At 43.4% G+C, this 18,896-nt stretch overlaps 2 protein-coding genes and 1 non-coding gene across 3 annotated transcripts; 1 reads left to right on the top strand and 2 right to left on the bottom strand.

Moving 5' to 3' along the window:
- Positions 1-8,686: 8,686 nt before the first annotated feature.
- Positions 8,687-9,355, bottom strand: LOC103989464 (uncharacterized). Its single transcript, XM_009408309.3, has one exon. The coding sequence runs from the start codon at positions 9,207-9,209 to the stop codon at positions 8,865-8,867; it is 345 nt and encodes a 114-aa protein (XP_009406584.2). The 5' UTR covers positions 9,210-9,355; the 3' UTR covers positions 8,687-8,864.
- Positions 9,356-9,679: 324 nt separating this feature from the next.
- TRNAR-CCU (transfer RNA arginine (anticodon CCU)) lies at positions 9,680-9,752 on the bottom strand. The gene has a single exon. It is a non-coding gene; the product is annotated as a tRNA-Arg (tRNA).
- Positions 9,753-14,036: 4,284 nt separating this feature from the next.
- On the top strand, positions 14,037-18,694 carry LOC135677061 (E3 ubiquitin-protein ligase RSL1-like). Its single transcript, XM_065188940.1, has 3 exons — positions 14,037-15,122; positions 15,707-16,443; positions 18,178-18,694. The coding sequence occupies exons 1-3, from the start codon at positions 14,706-14,708 to the stop codon at positions 18,563-18,565; spliced, it is 1,542 nt and encodes a 513-aa protein (XP_065045012.1). The 5' UTR covers positions 14,037-14,705; the 3' UTR covers positions 18,566-18,694.
- Positions 18,695-18,896: the final 202 nt, after the last annotated feature.

Raw genomic sequence — 18,896 nt, forward strand, 5'->3', positions numbered from 1 at the left:
TCTGTATAAACAGCTATAGTGACCTGTACTTGATCAGTTGCACTAGCTGGTTTTGTTGATGCCTGATCTATGCTTAATCTGAATGTGCTAGTTGTATATTATTTTGCCGAGGGGTACAGACACTGTTTATGAGGTAGTCAGCTGAATCATGCAATTATTTTCGGGGATTTTCTCACAGCTAAACTCCCAACTGTGCTAGTAGTAACCAGTTATAAATCTCATGCTTACAGGTCATTGTTTGATGTGTACCAGTCATCTTGGCTTTTAGTTTACTGAATTGGTGAGTTTTTACTTACAATTTCTCGTGCATTTAACTTCAAAATTGATATCTTTACGTAAAAGCATGGTTCATGTTATCGGTCGGTCTGTATTGATATATCAACTAGTTGTCAATCTTATTGATACATAATACATGGGGGTGTATGGATATAATATCTATATCAATTTTTTTATTAGATTCGTATGTACCTTCTGTATCGAGTAGTATATAGTGATATTGTGAACCTTACATAAAAGATCATTTTCTTCAAACTCTAATTTTTATATTTTATGTGGAAGAATTATCTCAAGGTTAACACGTTACTCTCATCTATCCATAAGAAATAAAACATTGTGCAAATATGAAAGATCATTATCAAGCGAGAGATGGTAAATCTTTTGTCATTTTAGTAAAATTTTTATTTTTTTTCCTTTTTGGTGGGTTCTTTCCTAGGTCACGCTAGGATAGTTTGTTGCTATATTTTACTATCAAGTTGGAGATGATTATTGTAGTTACAAGACACTAGAGCAACTATCCAAAACATAGAAGAAGAAAGATCCAAAAGAAAAGCATGTTCGTCAGTAATCGAATTCGAATCGTCGCAATAAAATAAACTTTTTATTATTTATTTTATTCTTCGATGTATTCTTTTAACTCTCATCATATAGTTCTCTTCTTTTATACACAAGACAAAAACTCTGCAAAAGAAACACATTTCATTCAAAGTTCAAAAAGAAAGACAGTACATATAGAGAGTCGAATGTATTACAAATACAAAAATCCGATCCACAAAAAGATAAAAGTAGATCTCTAAGTCCTAAGCATACTTCTCTACTGATAGCTTCTTCACCCTTGACACTAACATCTTTCTTGCGCAAAAAATGCTTCAAATGATGACTCAAGATTATCATTAAAGCCTTGTTTCATCTCCGTCTTAATACTCACGTCCTTGGACTATTAACCGTGGGGGGTCCTTGAATTATAAATATAGGCACTTGGTCAGCATCGGACTGATGGCCAGAAGGTATTTATACTTTTACGAGACATCTCCCGTTTGGAGAAGCCCCTTCTTAAAGTCGATAGGCTCCTTATAGGTGATGATGATTTCGTCGCCCATTTTGATGCTATAGCCTACCTGTGGTCTATCAACTTAACCACTTGAGTCTCCAAGGTATGGATTAGGCTTTGAAACTTTGACAATTGTAATCTCAAATTCTCTTTAGAGTCTATCTCTCCTTAGCATTATTATGTTGAAATGATTCAACTAGATCCTATGCCTCCACCAACTTCGCCTTTATGTTGGCAACTTTTCATGGGTTGACTTGCACCTCTAGCTCGATGACTTGCTCCTAAAGTTTGTCACCTCTTCGTTAAATATGAAAATTATGGATCTAGAATTGCCAACCCGATCCTTTCATAGGATGTCGTTGGATCTAGAATGGCTCATCATCTTCCCATTCCTTCATAGGATGTCAGTTGGATTGAGATCCTATTACGATTGCAATAGCTCCCCAAGTAATGAATCAAGCAATTAGATATCTAAAATGCCATAAAAGGTATAGGCTTGTGTTTGTAGAAATCTCACACATATTGGCATTAGGTATTCTTTTCGATTGACTCACTCTCAAGCACTAGGAGATCAGATGGAGGGTGGCTTCCCGAAGTGGTAATAAAGCTTGGCCTCGATGTAGACAAGCTAGAGATCCTCTGCTTCTTGATGACCCCGAGCTTTTTGGGATGCATCTCTTAGCCACCACCTCAGCGAGCATGGCTCCCTCGAGAACTTCGATCTCTTAGGGTCTCCGTCTCTACCAAAGGAGTGGATTCTCTAGTTGTGGCCTTTTTTTATGCCCCTTGATTTATCGTATCTTACTGAGATATCTATTTAGGAAACAAGTGCTAGACATGCGACGATCTTCCACTCGATAATGATACCCAAAGGAACCAGGCTCAAACCAACTTCAATGAACCACCCTTTTTCAATCCTTTTGATGGCTAAGAAAGATGATAATGTCTCTACCAATTGAAGAACTTGACTATTTTCCTCTAAAAATAGTATAAGGAAGGATTCGGGATAGAGTGAGTTGACTACACGAGATTGAAATTATCCCATCCAATAAAGAAAAGCATCCCTTCCAACCCTTGTTGGAGCTTTAGGTGCTCTTAACCTTAAACCCCTCTTGAGAGCATGCATGAAATAGATTAATGGTTGGGGCTATGTCTACATGACAACACTCTCCGATGAATGAAATGATTTAGCACCACAAGTTGGGTGTCATATGAGATGGTGATATCCTCCATCACTTGAACCACACCAAGAATAATAGATGAAGTGAGAAGCGAAGCCCAACCTCTAATGCATCACAGTATATCTTAGTGTAGACCACAAACAGGTTATTAGTTGTGATGGATCCTATGAGGAGATAGAGTCACAAGGTTTGGATTTTCTTCTAAGAAGTGATACTGGTGATCCTTTATTTGTTGGATGCAAGTGTATTGAACTTAAGATTACGATACAATACGGTGTCAAGTTGATATATGTAGAATAGGAATCTTAGCTGGTTCGTGTTCTCAAAAGTCCTTGTGTATTGTGAAATTTGATTGAGGATATTTGACATACATTAAAAATTTTTCGATTCCATCTTAATCACTCATGTATATAGAAAATGAAATGAATCTGTTAACTGGTTAGCCAATCATGCTAAACTAAGGCTTTGGTGCTATGAACTATGGAGATTTTTTTTACCTCATATGTCTACTTAATGTTTTTTCCAAAAAAAAAAAAACTAATGATAGCAAGAATGAACCATTTGAATACCAATGAAATAAGTCTCGACTAAAGCCCTATGACTTAACGTTTTCTACTCTCATAATATTGCTCTCTCTATTATCTTGGCTTGTCCATATGTTTATTATGCACCACAATGACAAATAGAGATAAAAAAAAAAATACCCCCTTTTTCTTTATTTGCTTTAATCCTTATTTTCCTTCATCATGGATCCGAAGGAGTAGTTTAAACTAGGAATCCTTCTCATTGATAAATGACAGAACATAAGTCTTAGCAAGATGTTTGATATAATCTAAGTTTATTGACATAGCAGTACTTCCAACTATGAAACTGAGAAGTCCCTAACCACTGCTACTTTTCCGGCCTCCACCGCCAAGCCACCTCTAGCTTTATTCATCAATCGATCATATTTGACTTTGGAAACATTGAAACCCTCAACGATCATATGAAATCTATTAACATCCCCTATGATACAACGTATTTTGGGCCCTAGACACGTCTCAACTGACACCACACGCCAAGTCAGAACCGTACCGAGAAACTGTTCCACATATCCCGTCCCGAGAGCTCGGGGCGGTGCCGTCTGACGTTGCTCCGCACGTCCCCGGACTGTCACGGACAAACTTCTAAACAAGGTGTTTGATGTAATGCTTATGTATGTCCGTGTCGTTTGGCATGTTCATGCCTTGTACAGAATGTAAAGGGGCGGCCGAAGGCTTAATAGTCCCATTTTAGTTGGGTTGGTGGCCTCTTTAGGCTTGTAAATAAAGGTTGTGTCATGTAGACACGTGCGAGAGCTTTTCGGTCTGTAATGGACCATTTTACCCTTTGTTGTGCCACTGTTCAGAGCTTGTAAAGTCTGTTTGTAATTTGCTTTGTCTATGAAGTGTTTTTCGGACATGTTTGCTTGTGGATCCCGTTTGAGGCGTTCTCTTTAACCCGTTCTCTCTTTTGTTGGTCCTAAGGGACAATGGGAGGCTGACCTTTGCGGACGGACGCGCAAGGGTGCCGCACGACTTAGGCAAAACCAGCTAAGTCCGTGTCATATGGTATCAGAGCGGGACAAGCACTCATAGAAACACTTGACATGCAAACGTGGGGGACCTAGCGGGGCTGCGTTGAGGGCAGTCAGCAACGCGCGACCGTTTGAGGGAAAAACGGGCATGGAGATGTAGGGAAAAGAGTCGCTCAGAGGAGCGGGCATCTAACATTGGCATTCAGTGGAATGGCCAACCCTTCGCGCAAGAGGCACCACGAGAACAGGTAAGCTTGGAAGAATTCGGAGCGCACAAAGGTTGGGATGGCTGAGTTTGAGCTACGGCTCAACGTTGACAACTATACTTGATGGTGCTCTAGGCAAGCGAGGCGCTTGGCAAGAATGAGACCATGCAAGGTGGAATGAGTTGCGCAACGACCAAAAGAGTTATGCAAAGCTCACAGAGGTGAGGGGAATTGCTAACTCGAAGAATTTGGTACTCATGCATGGGCTTGTATGCGGACGACGGAATGTTCGTGGCCATCCCAAGGCGACCGAGACTCGGCACCATGGAGCATTGAAACTTTCTCTTTGGCAAGCGTAGGATACGTCCGTAGGAGGCTGAAGTGTGCAATGAGTTCAGCATGTTGCTAGGCCTTGAGGGGTGCAGTGGGGGCTGTATTGACGTGGAGTCGCAATCTAGCAAGTGCGTTTGCAGGAGGCAGAACAATGCACAGTTTGTTCAGCAGATCGGAGTAGTCCAAGGGGATGGTGGTCTCCGAAACGAAGAGAGATGTTGCTCCAACGGGACAGTTATCCAGGAGGGATAAGTCTCGGCACTCCAGAGGGAGAATCATGTGAGACGGACTTCACATGTTGAGGAGGAGTACCTCACAAACAACAACTTCACGAAGCTCGATGGACCGAGCAAGCGGCGAGGAGTTGTCGCTTGATCTCGCTCGAGAGAATGCATTGGTGGATGCATTGCGAGATCAAGTGGGGGGGAGCGACCTGAAGCAACTTAAATGAAGGCACACTTGGAGTCGATGTGGAGATCGGACTCAAGGGAGGGCTGACCTGTGGAATGGTGGGCACGAGGGCCACCATCGACTCAATGCGAAAACGAGGAGCGGAGCAACTTGGGCGTAACTTGGTGAAGTACCCAAGCCGCATGAAGGGAGCTAGCAGAGAAGTTGGAACATGGAGCAGAAGCACAGTGCTTTCCTTAGACAGAGGTCAAAGACATGAACTCTTGCAGAGGCAAGAGTAGGATCATGTTGTTCCATGGGTCCTTCATTCTGACGGAGCCGACTCATCTTGCATGGTGCCAAAGACGAAGGGAGCTTCTAGGCACATGCACCTTATCTCGGAGGAGCATTTGATGGAGGAACTAAGGCGACTCAATTTGCGGAGGCGAAGTTGGGTTCAGAAGGCCTTAGCACGGGGCAAGAGGACGCAGAGGCGGGTACTCTTGAAGAATATGCCACAATGTTGCCATTCAAAGTTGCCATGAAGGAAGCGGTGCGCAGCGGAGATTGTGCTGGTAGGGGCAGAGGCCCAGGATCCAAATAATGGTGCACAAATTACAGTGAAGTCGGTGGACTTCGGGAGCTACTAGGCGACAGACTGTCCTAGAGCGGTGCTTCATCTAGGTGTGACCCAAGAGTGGGTGGATGAAGGTCGATTGCCAAAGGAGCGAACAAAATCGAAGGTGGCGGAGACCCTGCGATGTATTGGCAGAGGCCACACATGGAGGGTTCACAATTCGAGTTTATTCCACAAGGATCAGGATGCAATGAAGATGTCACCAGGAGGCGACATGGTGCAGCGGATCGTGGTGGGACAGTTCGAATGCAAGTACCAGTGAGTCCCGTGAGGGATGAGATCATATGGAGGTATGATCGGGAGCTACTGGGAGCTCCGCTTTGGTGAACAACACGACGGCAAGAAGGGCTATGGATTCAAGGAGTGAAGGCCATGGTACCGCAGAGGCGGGTCTTCCGGGCGTGCACCGAATTTTGCATCGGATGAAAACCTTGGTCATCAGCATATGGGGGCTGGGTTCCACCAAGGGAAAAGTTCGAATGCAAGTACCAGTGAGTTCCATGGGAGGGACTTGATCATGCAGAGGTATGATCGAAGCAACTGGAGAGTTGGATTGCTCCAAAGCTCATATTCGCTTAAGGGAGCCCGACAAGTCAGAGGACAAGGTCGAGTAAGCGAACGTTGCTACCAAGGAAGCTAAGGGGAACAGAATCGGTGCAAACTCTACAACGTGATGGCAGAGGCCATGCATGGGAGTTGCAGTCTGTCTTTCCATCGACCAAACGGACTGCTTGGAGAACACAGAGGTGTTGAAGCAGGGGGTCGAAAGGGGCGAGGAAGCGACGATGAGTCCAGAGGGACTTAGCTACCCAAAAATCAAGCATCAGTTAGAATGGAGGTGGACTCAGAGGAGTGCCACGGAGACATCTCTACTGATTGTGAAGAAAAGGGATACAGAGGCGAGGCGACGGATAGTAGGGCCATGGGCATGGCAACGCCATGGTACCGCAGAGGCGGGACTTCCGTGCAAGTCATTGATCCCTTGCTCTACGGAGGGAGAGCGCTTGGTCGTGAAAGGGGCCGAGGAGGTGGAGCATGCAGAGGCAATCTCCAAGTACCGAGACAAGGCTGAAGGGCAGAGGCCAAGAAACTTCGTAAGACCGGTGTCAACAAGTTTCTCATCAAGATAGCCGTAAGTGAAGGACTTCGGGTCATGCAAGAGTGCACGACCAAGGAACGAAGCAGGTAGTACGCGGTGCTGTACCTTTGCTACTCAGTGGAGTAGGCGGCAGGGTTGATGGAGAAGACGGTACAATCCCAGAGGCGACCTCATCTATCAGAGAATTACTCCAAGTTGGGGTGAAAACTTCCTGCATTCCAGAAGTTCAATGGCATTGAGAAGGTGAATCACAGTAGCTAACTCAACGCAAGGAGTGCAAATACTTCAAGTGCTTCAGAAGTGTGAGCAAAGAGCAGGCGAAGGCCAGTAACCAGCTCGATGCATGAAGTACAACCTCGAGGAGGCGGGCGAAGTCAAGTAACCTTTGCCTTCTCAACTCTTAAGAGAATGGGCGAAACCGAGTACCCCAGTTCTCTTATCTATCCAGCAGAGGAGCTCTGCACAAGTTCAAAGACCCTTCGAAGATAATGGAAGACAATAGTTGTCAAATCCTCACCAACGGTGATCAGTGCTACTGAGAGTAGATTGTCCGCTTCATTTCCCAACGAAATGTCAATCGAAAGCGGAAGTGATGCGAACCTACTTGGATGTGACAACTAACTGAAAGAAGAGTCAATGAGCAGATTTTGTGGAGGAAGGACCCAAAACTTCAGAAGTTTGCGAGGCGATGCTCGTTAAAGCTCCAACAAGCATCCACCCAGTTCAAGCAGCACGTGGAAATTTTGAGAAACTGGCGCAGTAAGAATGGTCTTTTCCTTCATTTGGTGGATCCGCAGGAATCAACGAGGATCAACACAACTCAGCCAACCCCACACCAGAGTCAGAGTCATTGGCGAGTTGAAGCAGCATGGCGGATCAAAGGTTCGACTACTCAAAAACAGCAGCGGAGAGCAGCTGGGAGCCAGGAGGCGCATTGCAGCTGGAGCAGAAGATTGAAGACTCAGCAAAGGCGAAGAGTTGCAGTGTTCACAAAGGCTTCGACGAGGACGTCGAAGGGATAAGTGGGGGAGAATGTCACGGACAAACTTCTAAACAAGGTGTTTGATGTAATGCTTATGTATGTCCGTGTCGTTTGGCATGTTCATGCCTTGTACAGAATGTAAAGGGGCGGCCGAAGGCTTAATAGTCCCATTTTAGTTGGGTTGGTGGCCTCTTTAGGCTTGTAAATAAAGGTTGTGTCATGTAGACACGTGCGAGAGCTTTTCGGTCTGTAATGGACCATTTTACCCTTTGTTGTGCCACTGTTCAGAGCTTGTAAAGTCTGTTTGTAATTTGCTTTGTCTATGAAGTGTTTTTCAGACATGTTTGCTTGTGGATCCCGTTTGAGGCGTTCTCTTTAACCCGTTCTCTCTTTTGTTGGTCCTAAGGGACAATGGGAGGCTGACCTTTGCGGACGGACGCGCAAGGGTGCAGCACGACTTAGGCAAAACCAGCTAAGTCCGTGTCAGGACGGCGGCCGATCAGAAGTGCCGTCCCATCCCTCGAGGGTCAACGGCCATGACGAATCGACGTGCTACTGACCCTCGTGCAATAATATAAAGCCCCTATCCGGCCTCCAACCAGGGGAGAAAAAAACAAAAGGAAAAAAAAGAGATAGAAACCAATCCATCCCATTACTGACTTGCTCGTCGAAGGGGCCAAAGCCGGAGATCACTCGGCGAGGACCATTTTTGCAGCGAGCGATGAGCGCCTCAACCTCAGACGTCATCCACCGCGCAAAGGAGAGCTGTCCCCGACCCACGCCAACCAGCACTCCTTCCCGATGGCACGGCCACCTCATCATCCAACTCACCCTAAGCTCCTGACATCGATCGGCAGACCAAACCGTGCTGACTCGTCAACCACGGTATATTTGTTCGCTAACACCCTCCATTTTGCTAAATCGTTCTAAGGATTTCTTCTACCAGTTCCATTTTCAAGAAACATTGTTATAGATCAAGAAAATTCAAAATATATATTAGAAGAAATTATATAAAGCAGAGAAAGAAGGCGTTCAATAATGATATTAACGGAAGAACTTTACCAGGGCTTCTTGGCTTGGAGAGGAGAGAAGGTAGGTAGATATTCTTGTGAAATATGTCGAAATGTTTAGGGTTTGTAGAAGTCTGGTCGGATCTAGACAATCGAATCCTCTGCAGCCACTTCGATCTCGCGTCGGGAGGAGGGCCAGAACCTCCTGGAGATGGAGAAGAAGACGGCGGCCAGAAGCACGCCCAGGACGTCAGCCGCAGCGTCCTTGGAGGAGGCGCCGGCGGAATGCCAGAATCCGATCTCGTCCCCGGCCTCCTTGCCAGCCCCGGCGACAAGGGCCGCGATGGAGCCGAGGGCGACGCTCCGCCGACGGAGGAAGGCGTGGCGGCTCCGGCCAGCGAGGGCGGCGACGAGGATGGCGATGGCGAAGCAGGCGAGGAGGTGCTCGAGCTTGTCGGCGGCCAACCAGTCGTCGCCGTCGTCCTCCATTGGTGCCGCTGCCGCCCTTTTGGGCTCTCTCGAAAAGGCCGCCTGGAGCCGGTTCGGACCGAGTCGGGTTTTGTTCGAACGATGCCGTGTTTCGGGCCTATCGAGGCAGACCGTACCAAGTTAACTCTTGGACCACGAGTCAGGTCTTTGTGATCTGCCCATGGCAAACTATGTTTAGTTTAACACGTGTTAATTAAAATGAAATCAATGTTTTTTCTTTTTCTATCCATTCCATTAACATTTATATTTTCCTTATAACTTAATTTTTAAGTTTTAAAGCAATATTTACCATAGCATCTGGGTATGGTCTGGCGACCGTTCTCCCTTGTTCATCAAAAAGGAGTAATAGCTCTCCAATTAAATATTTTAAACATGTAAACAAAAAATTTTGATTTTTTGAAATATTTATTTTGCTTTTTTTTGAAGGATAACAGTTTTATATTTTATTGCATTAGTCAAAAATTAATTAACGCGCCAGGTAGGGGTCGAACCTACGACTTTCTGCTTAGGAAACAGACGCTCTATCCACTGAGCTACAGGCGCCGTTACGACAATCCTTGGCGCTCTAGCCTTAAATGTAGTTTATATCTTCTTTCTTTATCGATAGATATCTCCATAAAGCTCCATATGCACTGACGGTCCTACGAGGCCGGTGATTCTTCCTTCTACTTCTTCTCACTGGGGTCTCTTGTCGTTGTTGCTCATCTTCTTCCTTCTCGACCTCGGATGAGGAGGATGTTTCTATCCTTCTCTTCTCTTCTTCCTCAACTCTAGTACTAACTTTTTCTTTTCTCCTTGGATTCTTCCTCCTTTGACGCTTAATTCTTCTTTCAGCTGCTCCACTACAGCCACTTTGCGAGGCTTGCCTTGCTTTACTGGACCCTGTTGCGGAGCTGTAGGTTGCTGTGATGATTCATTCCCCAGCAGTAATCTCCGAGGTTGATTTTTTCTTGACTTTCTTCTTCCCAATCTGCAATCAAAAAACCAAAACCCAGTATTAGTATCAGCTCAGATGGATCAAACTACTACAGAATTGACCAAGACATGCATGAAAAGGCCTATCGAAGTACTACAGACATGACCAAGACTTGCATCAAACGACCTATCTATATAAGCTATGAAATCTCTCATTCTTTTACGTAAGCTGCAGAGAAAACTAGACGAAGAAAAGGAGGGAAAGAGAGAGAAAAGGTGAACGGTCGAGAAAGCACTGACACGTGTGGCAGCCATCGAATCCCCTCCAATGATCAGAACGCAGTTCCCCCAGCTCTCTCGTACGTACGTGCGTGGACAAGAAAACAAGCCCTGGAAAAGTACGTCCGTATGGTGGGGGGACGCCATCAACATCAGTATGACATGCACATTGCCCGTGCATCCTCGATGCCATGATTCAGCCTGCCGGATCAAAACTCTGCACTCATCAGGATGTACAGGAACAGGCCGAGCTTTCAAAGCAGCAGCACAGCAGGGGGAAGATCTCTGCATGGAGTCCGTAGAGTGCCCAAGAATGCATCCAATGAGGATGCTACTGATGAGTCAACCTACTATGGTTGTGAGAGAAGGATAGGATGAATGAGTTGTCATTGTCTTCCCCAAGCTCTAGCGGTTGATATGAAAACTGTGTTTCATTTAAAAAATGTCCATCAACGATATTCTTGGACCCAAAATATTTTATACACATCCTATCTAGATTCTCGTGTGATAGAGAATCCAAGTTGCCAACTGTTGCCATCTTTTCTCGGCCTCTACTTATGGTGTACGATAACCTTTTGGTCTATGTCATAATCTTATTGTGTATTTAGAAAAGGGCAAGGGGAGAGAAGAAAGGCTTGATAGAGGATAATGTATTGTTGGTTGCCCTATTCCCTTGATGTATAATATTATTTATATAAGTTTATAAAACTTGTCAAGACCCTAAATGAAGGGTGATCATAATTAATCAACCTCTTAACTAAGTATGAAACGAATATGTCAATGATTATTGAAGAATTATTTTCCTAGATGGTGTGATTATAATAATATAAAGATTATTTCTTTATATGATCTTGTAAGATTGATGTTCCATCATGAACATTAATCTTGAAATAATATTAAATAATTAATTAATATGATAGTGACTTCGCCAAGAGCTCTGTCAGTTGATCGATAGTATAAACATGATTAACGTGGAGTTGCTTTTAACAAAATTTGGTCATAGATAAAATAAAAGTTAATGATTATGTGTTTCGGTGAAAGATTAGATTAACATAGAGGCAAGTAAAACAAATATTATTACAATATATAGTTGGAGGAGATAGTTGTCCAATTAAAAATTTATGAAGCAAGTTCTCAACACAAATAATTAATAGCAGTAGATGCAACAACTTGATATCCATTCTCTGTAAAAGATTGAGTAACATTTTTTTTTAATTTTTTTATCTCTAACTATTGGGTTAGCTTAAAGAAATAATATAAGCAGAGATCGAAGTTAGATGATCAAGATTTTCAACCCAGTGGATATTAACACAAAGCACAAATACTTGGAGAATCTTTGTGAATTAGAATCTCATAATTTAACGGATCTGTTTGATTGTAGTATAATAGTTTAATGATGGTCGATGTAAAAATTAAAATAGTTTATTGATTGTAAATAAAATATATAATCAAATGAGAGATACTATAATACACCAATTGTAGAGTGATAAAGAGTACCTGGTGGTGATGATGGTGATGATGTGGACAGAGGATGTAGAGGATGGCTGCCGAGCGACGGTGCTGATGTGGGGCACATCGTCGGAGCCGCCATCGCAGGGCACGGGAAAGGCCGCCGCCTCCCGCACCCGCTTGCCCGCCAGGGCCACGCCCACCACCCTCCCCGCCACCCAGAAAAGCACCTCCAGCACCCCGCCCTGGAACCTCAGCGGCCACGGCCGTTTCTTGAACACCACCTGACCATCCGCCTCCTCAATGTACCTCGCTACCTCCTCTCCGTCCCTGTTCGCGCTTGGCCTCTTCGTCACGCCCATGGAACCCACCAGGGTCCACTCGTCGGACTCGCCCAGAATCTTGTAGACTAGCACCGTCTTCTTCGTTGCCGCGCCGCAGCACAGCTGGCCGTAGGCTGGCCGATCTCCCACCGGGCCCCTGCCGCGTGGCCCATCAGCCATGGCGCCACCCGGACCCTGTCCGCCGCCGGGTCGTACCCGATCACCATGAGCATAGTCGTCAGCCAGTATGCCGCTCCGCCGGCGGAGACGCCAGAATCAGGATGCAGGCGCTCCGCCTCGCAAACCTCGCCGGAGATCCACCATTTGCCGGACTCCGGCAAGAAGGTCTGGAACCCGAAGACTCCCGACTCGGCGCTGGCGATCTCGAAGGCAACCACGACGGAGTAGTCGGCGCGGAAGTTGTAGACTCCGGAGAGGAAGATGAGAACGGCGCCGGGGTTGGCCCCCGGGTCGACGGGCGGCCAGGGGATGGCGGCCGAGGCGGTTGTGGCCGGGTTGCGGTGGGTGGAGGAGGGATAAGAGGAAGGGGGTGAAGATGGCTGAGCTGTCGCCGGAGTGGGAGGGGCGGAAGAGGATGCCGGAAATGGAACGGTGGGTACGAGACTTGCTGTGGGCGAAAATGGGGGAGGAGATGAGGCGGGTCCAGGATGGGGCGACGACGCGGAAGGGGAGGAGGGAGTAGACGGGGAGATAGATAATAGAGGGCGTGGCCTCGGACGAATTCCTGGAGGCCACAGGCGGAGAAGGGGGAAGAATCGGCGGCGGGGAAGTAGTCATCGAAGTCGCCGCCGTCTTCTACTTCATCGGAGCAATCGAGGAGGAGGGTGAGAGCATCGTCGTCCGGTTTCGTGGTTCTTGGAACTGCGGCGCCCCTCTCCGTTTGATCGCTTCTTGACGACGCTTCTGACGGACGCGGGCGGTTATTCATATCCTTGATCATTTATAAGCGGAGTCAATCTTGCCGCAGAACTAAAATAAAATAAAAATATTTTGGTGATAATTTAAATTTGAATAATTAAAAAAATATTTTTTTAAAAAAAATTGGATTCAATTAAATCAAATTAAAATCTTCGTCTAATCGGGTCGACATGATACGATTTGTGAAATTAAATCCATATCATTTCAAAATTAACCTTTTAGACTATTTTAATTAATCGATTTAAACCGTTTAGAACAACGAACTCATTTGATTAACCGTTTGAGTTTGAGCAATGAACTCAAACCGCTTAACCGATTTGAAATCATGTCATGAATTATATATATTAACCTCCAGACGAAGATGCACATGGCCTTCAATCACATGGAATTTTATACTCAATTTAATCCATTAGATCGACGACTTTATTCTCAAATCAAAATAGAAATATTCATATGAGGACAGACAATATTCTCCATTTAGATTCGGATAATTTCTAATCATTAGGGTCTTAACACTCCTTCCTCGTTGGCCCAAAGAATGGTTTGTTTTCCTTTTAGCTTTACACTAAAATTTTCTTGTCTCCTCTTTGACCAAATGAGGAGAATATTGTGGAATACATTTGTGGCACCCTTTTGCTTTTTGTATATTTTTCAATTCGACCCCATTTGGGCATTCTATAAAATTAAATTTGTGACTTTTTGTACACAAAGAAATCGAATCACGTAAAACTTTCATTTAATCTCTTTAATAATAATGATAATAGTAAAATAATTTGCAAATGAAACGGAAAGCTTTCGAGGTGGGACGGAGGCGTTAGATCACAGAGACAGAAGGATCAGACCAAATGAACGGTGGATAAGGGTGTGACATGGTGACGTGTCAACAGAAATGCTACCTCCTCTTCCCTTCGACGCTTGCAGTGACCGATTAATAAAGCTGCGGCCTTCGACAACCATCGCTACCGTCGGTGAAGGAATCCTTTCTTTACTCTTTTTGCTGCCGCTGCTTGCTTCCTCGTCAGTTCTGCCTTCGGTCACCTTCGCGGTGACGCTTCCGTCCCTTTTCAGAGGAGACCGGCGGAATCATTAAAGCCCCCTTTTTCTGGATCACCCTTGAGGGATTTTCCCAGGACGGGAAGGAGGAATCCGGGAGCGATGGTTGGGGGTTCCAAAATCGGGGCTTCTTGGTGTCCTTTGGCACCATTTTGATGGGTTTTAGAGGCTAAAAGAGCCCCGTTTGTGTATGGTGGTGGCGAGGCGATTTAGGGTGTGCATTGTTGTGCTGCTTGCCGGTGAACGGACCAGACCCTTCTATTCCTTTCGCTAAGTCGCGTTCTGTTTATTTCTGGTTTTGAAATTGGTTTGCTAATCGTGTATTTGGATTATTCTTTACTTGGATCTAAGTGGACGGGCAAGAATTGCGGTGTCTCTTATAAAAATCTTCGGGTGAGTTTTGATTTGGGAGGAGGGGCTGAAAAATTAAAACTCTTAATTCTTTGAATCTACCCGGATGGGCACAGAAATAATACGTTTTTGGTAGAAAGAAGAGGCTTCCCTTTGTTGTTCTTTTGTGTGTTTTACAAGGGTTCAGATGCTACAGAAATTGAGTGCGGGAAGAATGAATGGATTTGAAGGTGGATTGTTTGATGATTCTGATGTAGAAGATGAATTCCAAAGCTGTTACACAGAAGATGACGAGTGGCAGGACTCGGAAGAATCTTTGGCCGAAGGGTCTAAAGATGATCTTGATGAATTCTCGTTAAGAATGTTCTTCAAGGGTGTATCTGCCTCAGAGGGTCATGGTAAAGGATCTGGGGTTTCTGGAATCGGAGTAGTAATGGAAAGGTCTCCTGGGGTTCCCTTGATTCAAGTGCAGAAGAAGCTCGATTTTCATGTAGATGAATTGGTGGCGGAGCACTTGGCATTAATGGATGGTCTTTTGGCAGCTCTCCAGAATGGTTCTCGAAGGCTCTATGCATTCACGGACTCAGAGGACCTCTATTATCAAGTAAGGAATAGACTAACTAGGAAAGTTGAAGAATATGTTGATTGCATCTCATAGTTGTATTGGATATTGTCATTTGGTGCGATTTAGATAGTAGATGATTAGGTTGTGTTACCTCATAGTATGACAAGTTCTTTACATAATATTGATTTGTTTTTTTGTGTTCAATTACCTAATCTCCATAGCAAGGTGTGTCGTACCATGACATATTGTTCGATATGGGCGATATGTATCGGTCTGATAGGGGGTCGATACTATATGTCGGTATGTTGGTATGGTTCAGTACACATTGGTATGGTTCGGTACTTACCATACCAATGATCGGTCGGTACACTGATACGGACTGACAAGGCAAACTATACTCCATATAGTTTTGGTGTTGCATATTCAAAGAATTATGTTCCTCTCCTTATTTTGTTGTAACCTCCTTCATGTATTTGAACATCCTTAAGCTTATTTTCTGCTTCACTTCACGTGTTGTGATTCATACAACTTTTGTTCCCCTCTTTTTTTATTGTGCTTTAACTATCAGAATTTCTCTCCTTTTTGGAGCGATAATGATGTTGATGGTTTAATTGCTTTGACAGATTGCAGAAACAGAAATACTTGATGACCAGCTTTTGATAGCTCTAGGGCACAGAATTTTAGAACTTGCTGATAAGCTAGAAGACTTTGATTTGCAACTTGTTTCTAGTTTTGAACTAGAGAGGCCATTGTGCTTGGCCAAAGAAGCAATTGGTGACTGGTCAGTTGACAATTGTCCTATTTGCGGTGAGGAGAAGCCAAGTTCCAAAATGATAAAGATGAATTGTTTCCACAAAGTTTGTTCTGATTGCATGGTCATATATGTGGAACACAAATTAAGGACCTCACAGGTCCCTATAAGGTGCCCACAAGTTATGTGCAAAAATATTATTTCAACTAGTGAATGCAAGTCCTTTCTTCCAGTTGCCACTTACGTTTTGCTAGAGAGATTTTCAATGGAGGCTGATACTGATAATGGAGATAGAATCTTTTGCCCTTTTCGTAACTGTTCAGGGTTACTGAATCCTGTCTATTATTTGTCCTCTAGAGCAAGCTCATCAGCACAGTCAGACATCAACCGAATTGAGTGCCCAGAATGTCACAGAGATATATGTATTGGCTGTCAAGTACCATGGCATTCTTTAATGACATGTGTAGAATATCAGAACCTACCTGCAGCAGAGAGAGATGCAGAGGATAACAGGTTACATCACTTGGAACAAAATACTCGGCGTAGACGCTGCCAGCAGTGCAGTCGAATGATTGTGCTCGCTGATGGGGGCTACCACATGACCTGCTGGTACGTCAAATATGATTTTTGATATGAGTCATTACTGAGAATAGTTTATTATAGTTGGATGAATGCTAATATTTTTTATTTTTGGTTGCGTTAGAAAATTGATTTGCAGATTTATCAATCAGAGAAACGTATTAGTTGGAAATAAGCTGTGACTTCTCTTTGCTCTATCTTTATGATGCACCAATACACCTATCCTTCTTTCACCCATGGCATAACATATTAGTTTTTTTTTTCCTTTTAAATACCATAACCAAATTGCCTCGTTATATAAGTTTATACTATATGGAACATGATTTTTTGTTTGCTAAGAATGATGTATCCTCTCTATCTAAACTCATTGGACTGTTCCTATCAGAAAGCACTCTTTATGTCAGAGTCACAAGTTTTAGTCTTTATGAAACATGGATTTTTTTGTTCGCTAACAATGATCTATCTTCTCTATCTAAAATCATTGGACAGTTCCTATGAGAAAGCATTCTTTATGTCAAAAAGATACCTGTGCCCTTCTCATGAAATTGAACATCTTCAAACATTCTTCTTAGCCAATTTCTCATTATGTTATTCTGGCTAAATATCAAAGGATAAATTCATAGTGGATGTATACCTCTTCAGTAAATGTGATTTCTGAACTTCCCTTTTTACCCAATACTCATGCCATTAAAAGAATGTTAACATTGGTTAAATTTTTTTATAAACTTAGGCAGATCATTTATCAACAATGCAGACCACCGTCCTTTCTTGCACAATCGAATACCATGGTAAATGCATAGGAGCAATGGATAAATGGTTGTCTTGAGTATTGGAGAAATGAATTTATTTTGTTCAATTTCCAACGGTCACTGCTGTTTTATTTTGTTTTTTAAAAAGAGAATTGTTATTTTGACCAATATTCTAATATACGTCACCATCCTAATATGCATAACATCTAGTGGTTTTTTGGTGAAGGATATCTTGGAAGCTGCAGAAGCTTCCTTTAAGTTTATCCTTAATAAACCTTGAAATTTTCTAGTCGGTAAAATTGACTTTCATGTTTTTTCGACTGGTAATACAGTTTTTGAAGCTTGGTTGAATATCATGAAATATTCATCCAGATCTCTGCATTAATGCAACTAAGTAATATTGCCTTGCCTTGGCTGAATATATGCTTATTATTTATATTCTTTGTTTCTTTATTTAATGCTATGAAATAGGTTAGTGAACTTTCAGAGAGCTTCCTGTAAAAAGTTCCCTATGTGATGAGTTTTGCTTGGGGTGAGTTGATTATGGGAGCTCTTTCGCCTGTCTGTAACTTCTGAAAAATTTGTCTGAATTTTATTATTATTATTTTTTCTAAGCACAAATCTTGAAGTTTTGGTGAGATATTTTCCTTTTAATTCTTCAGACGAATTCCAACTTGTATTTTTGGATGGTTGCAAATTAACGAAATTATAGGTTTAACTCATTTTCTGTTTTCACCTGGTATGTCTGATTTCTGTCCTCAAGTTAACATTATAAAGTTTGTCTGTGTCACCATGTCTTCCTTTGCTAAGAATTTGTTGGTCTAATCAATATATCCAGATAGACCAAACTAATGCTGTGTTGACTTGCTATTTTAAGTCTTTGCCTCCTTTCAATTTTCAGAGTCAAATATATGGGGTCCAAACTTCTTTAGGCTCTTCCTTTTCCAGGATGAAACAGTAGATAGATAAACCCAAAGTCTTATTTGCTTAACATCATTTTGTGTTCATATTACAGGTGTGGGCAGGAATTCTGCTGCTCCTGTGGTGCTGAATATAGGAATGGGATTCAGACATGTCATTGTGCCTTTTGGGGTGAGAACAACCTGGAACCCTCTGCAACACCTTCTGATCAAGAATCGGAACGGTGGACATGGGAGTCTTTTGAATCTCTGCCGGCAGTTATGGATGAGTATTCAGAGCAAGAAAGAGCACAACTGGCTATGATACAAAGGTTTCTTGCTGGAGGATTTGGCCCGAGTGACCACCACCTTCCCCCTTCCCGGTCACCCCCTCCATGTTCTGACTCATACATGGATACCATGAAAGACCTTCACCAGCTCCCTTGGCTCGAGAGGTTTGTATCTGTGATTAGCGATAGCTACCACGAGGATTTTCTCCAGTGAATTTAGTTCAATATCCCACTGCACATTGGTTGTGATTAATAATTGCTGGTATGTCTATCAACATGGGGTACAAGCGAAGGGCCAGATGTACAAACTCTTATATCATAAAATATAGGTTTGCCTTCAGCATATTTGGTGCTATTGAGGTCCCTTCTGCTGATTAGTTGAATGCTTGGAATGGTAGGCTGTGTGTGAAGGTTTGATGAATTGTGAACTCTTCCTAGATTATTTTTTTGCTAGATACAACTAGGAATATGTGAAGCTTATTGCCATTCAAATCAATCAAATTTGTTTGCTTGAAGAGGAATAGTTAAGCTGAAACAAATTTGCT

The sequence above is a fragment of the Musa acuminata genome, chromosome BXJ1-6 (assembly GCF_036884655.1).
Source record: "Musa acuminata AAA Group cultivar baxijiao chromosome BXJ1-6, Cavendish_Baxijiao_AAA, whole genome shotgun sequence".
NCBI lineage: Eukaryota > Viridiplantae > Streptophyta > Magnoliopsida > Zingiberales > Musaceae > Musa > Musa acuminata.

What these genes read in the sequence shown, in the direction of transcription:
- LOC103989464 (XM_009408309.3), bottom strand. Translation starts at nt 9,209, where the DNA reads ATGGAGGACGACGGCGACGACTGGTTGGCCGCCGACAAGCTCGAGCAC.
- LOC135677061 (XM_065188940.1), top strand. Translation starts at nt 14,706, where the DNA reads ATGCTACAGAAATTGAGTGCGGGAAGAATGAATGGATTTGAAGGTGGA. An exon ending in CAGAGGACCTCTATTATCAA is followed by an intron (nt 15,123 to 15,706) that starts GTAAGGAATAGA and finishes TTGCTTTGACAG; the next exon opens with ATTGCAGAAACAGAAATACT. An exon ending in GGCTACCACATGACCTGCTG is followed by an intron (nt 16,444 to 18,177) that starts GTACGTCAAATA and finishes TTCATATTACAG; the next exon opens with GTGTGGGCAGGAATTCTGCT.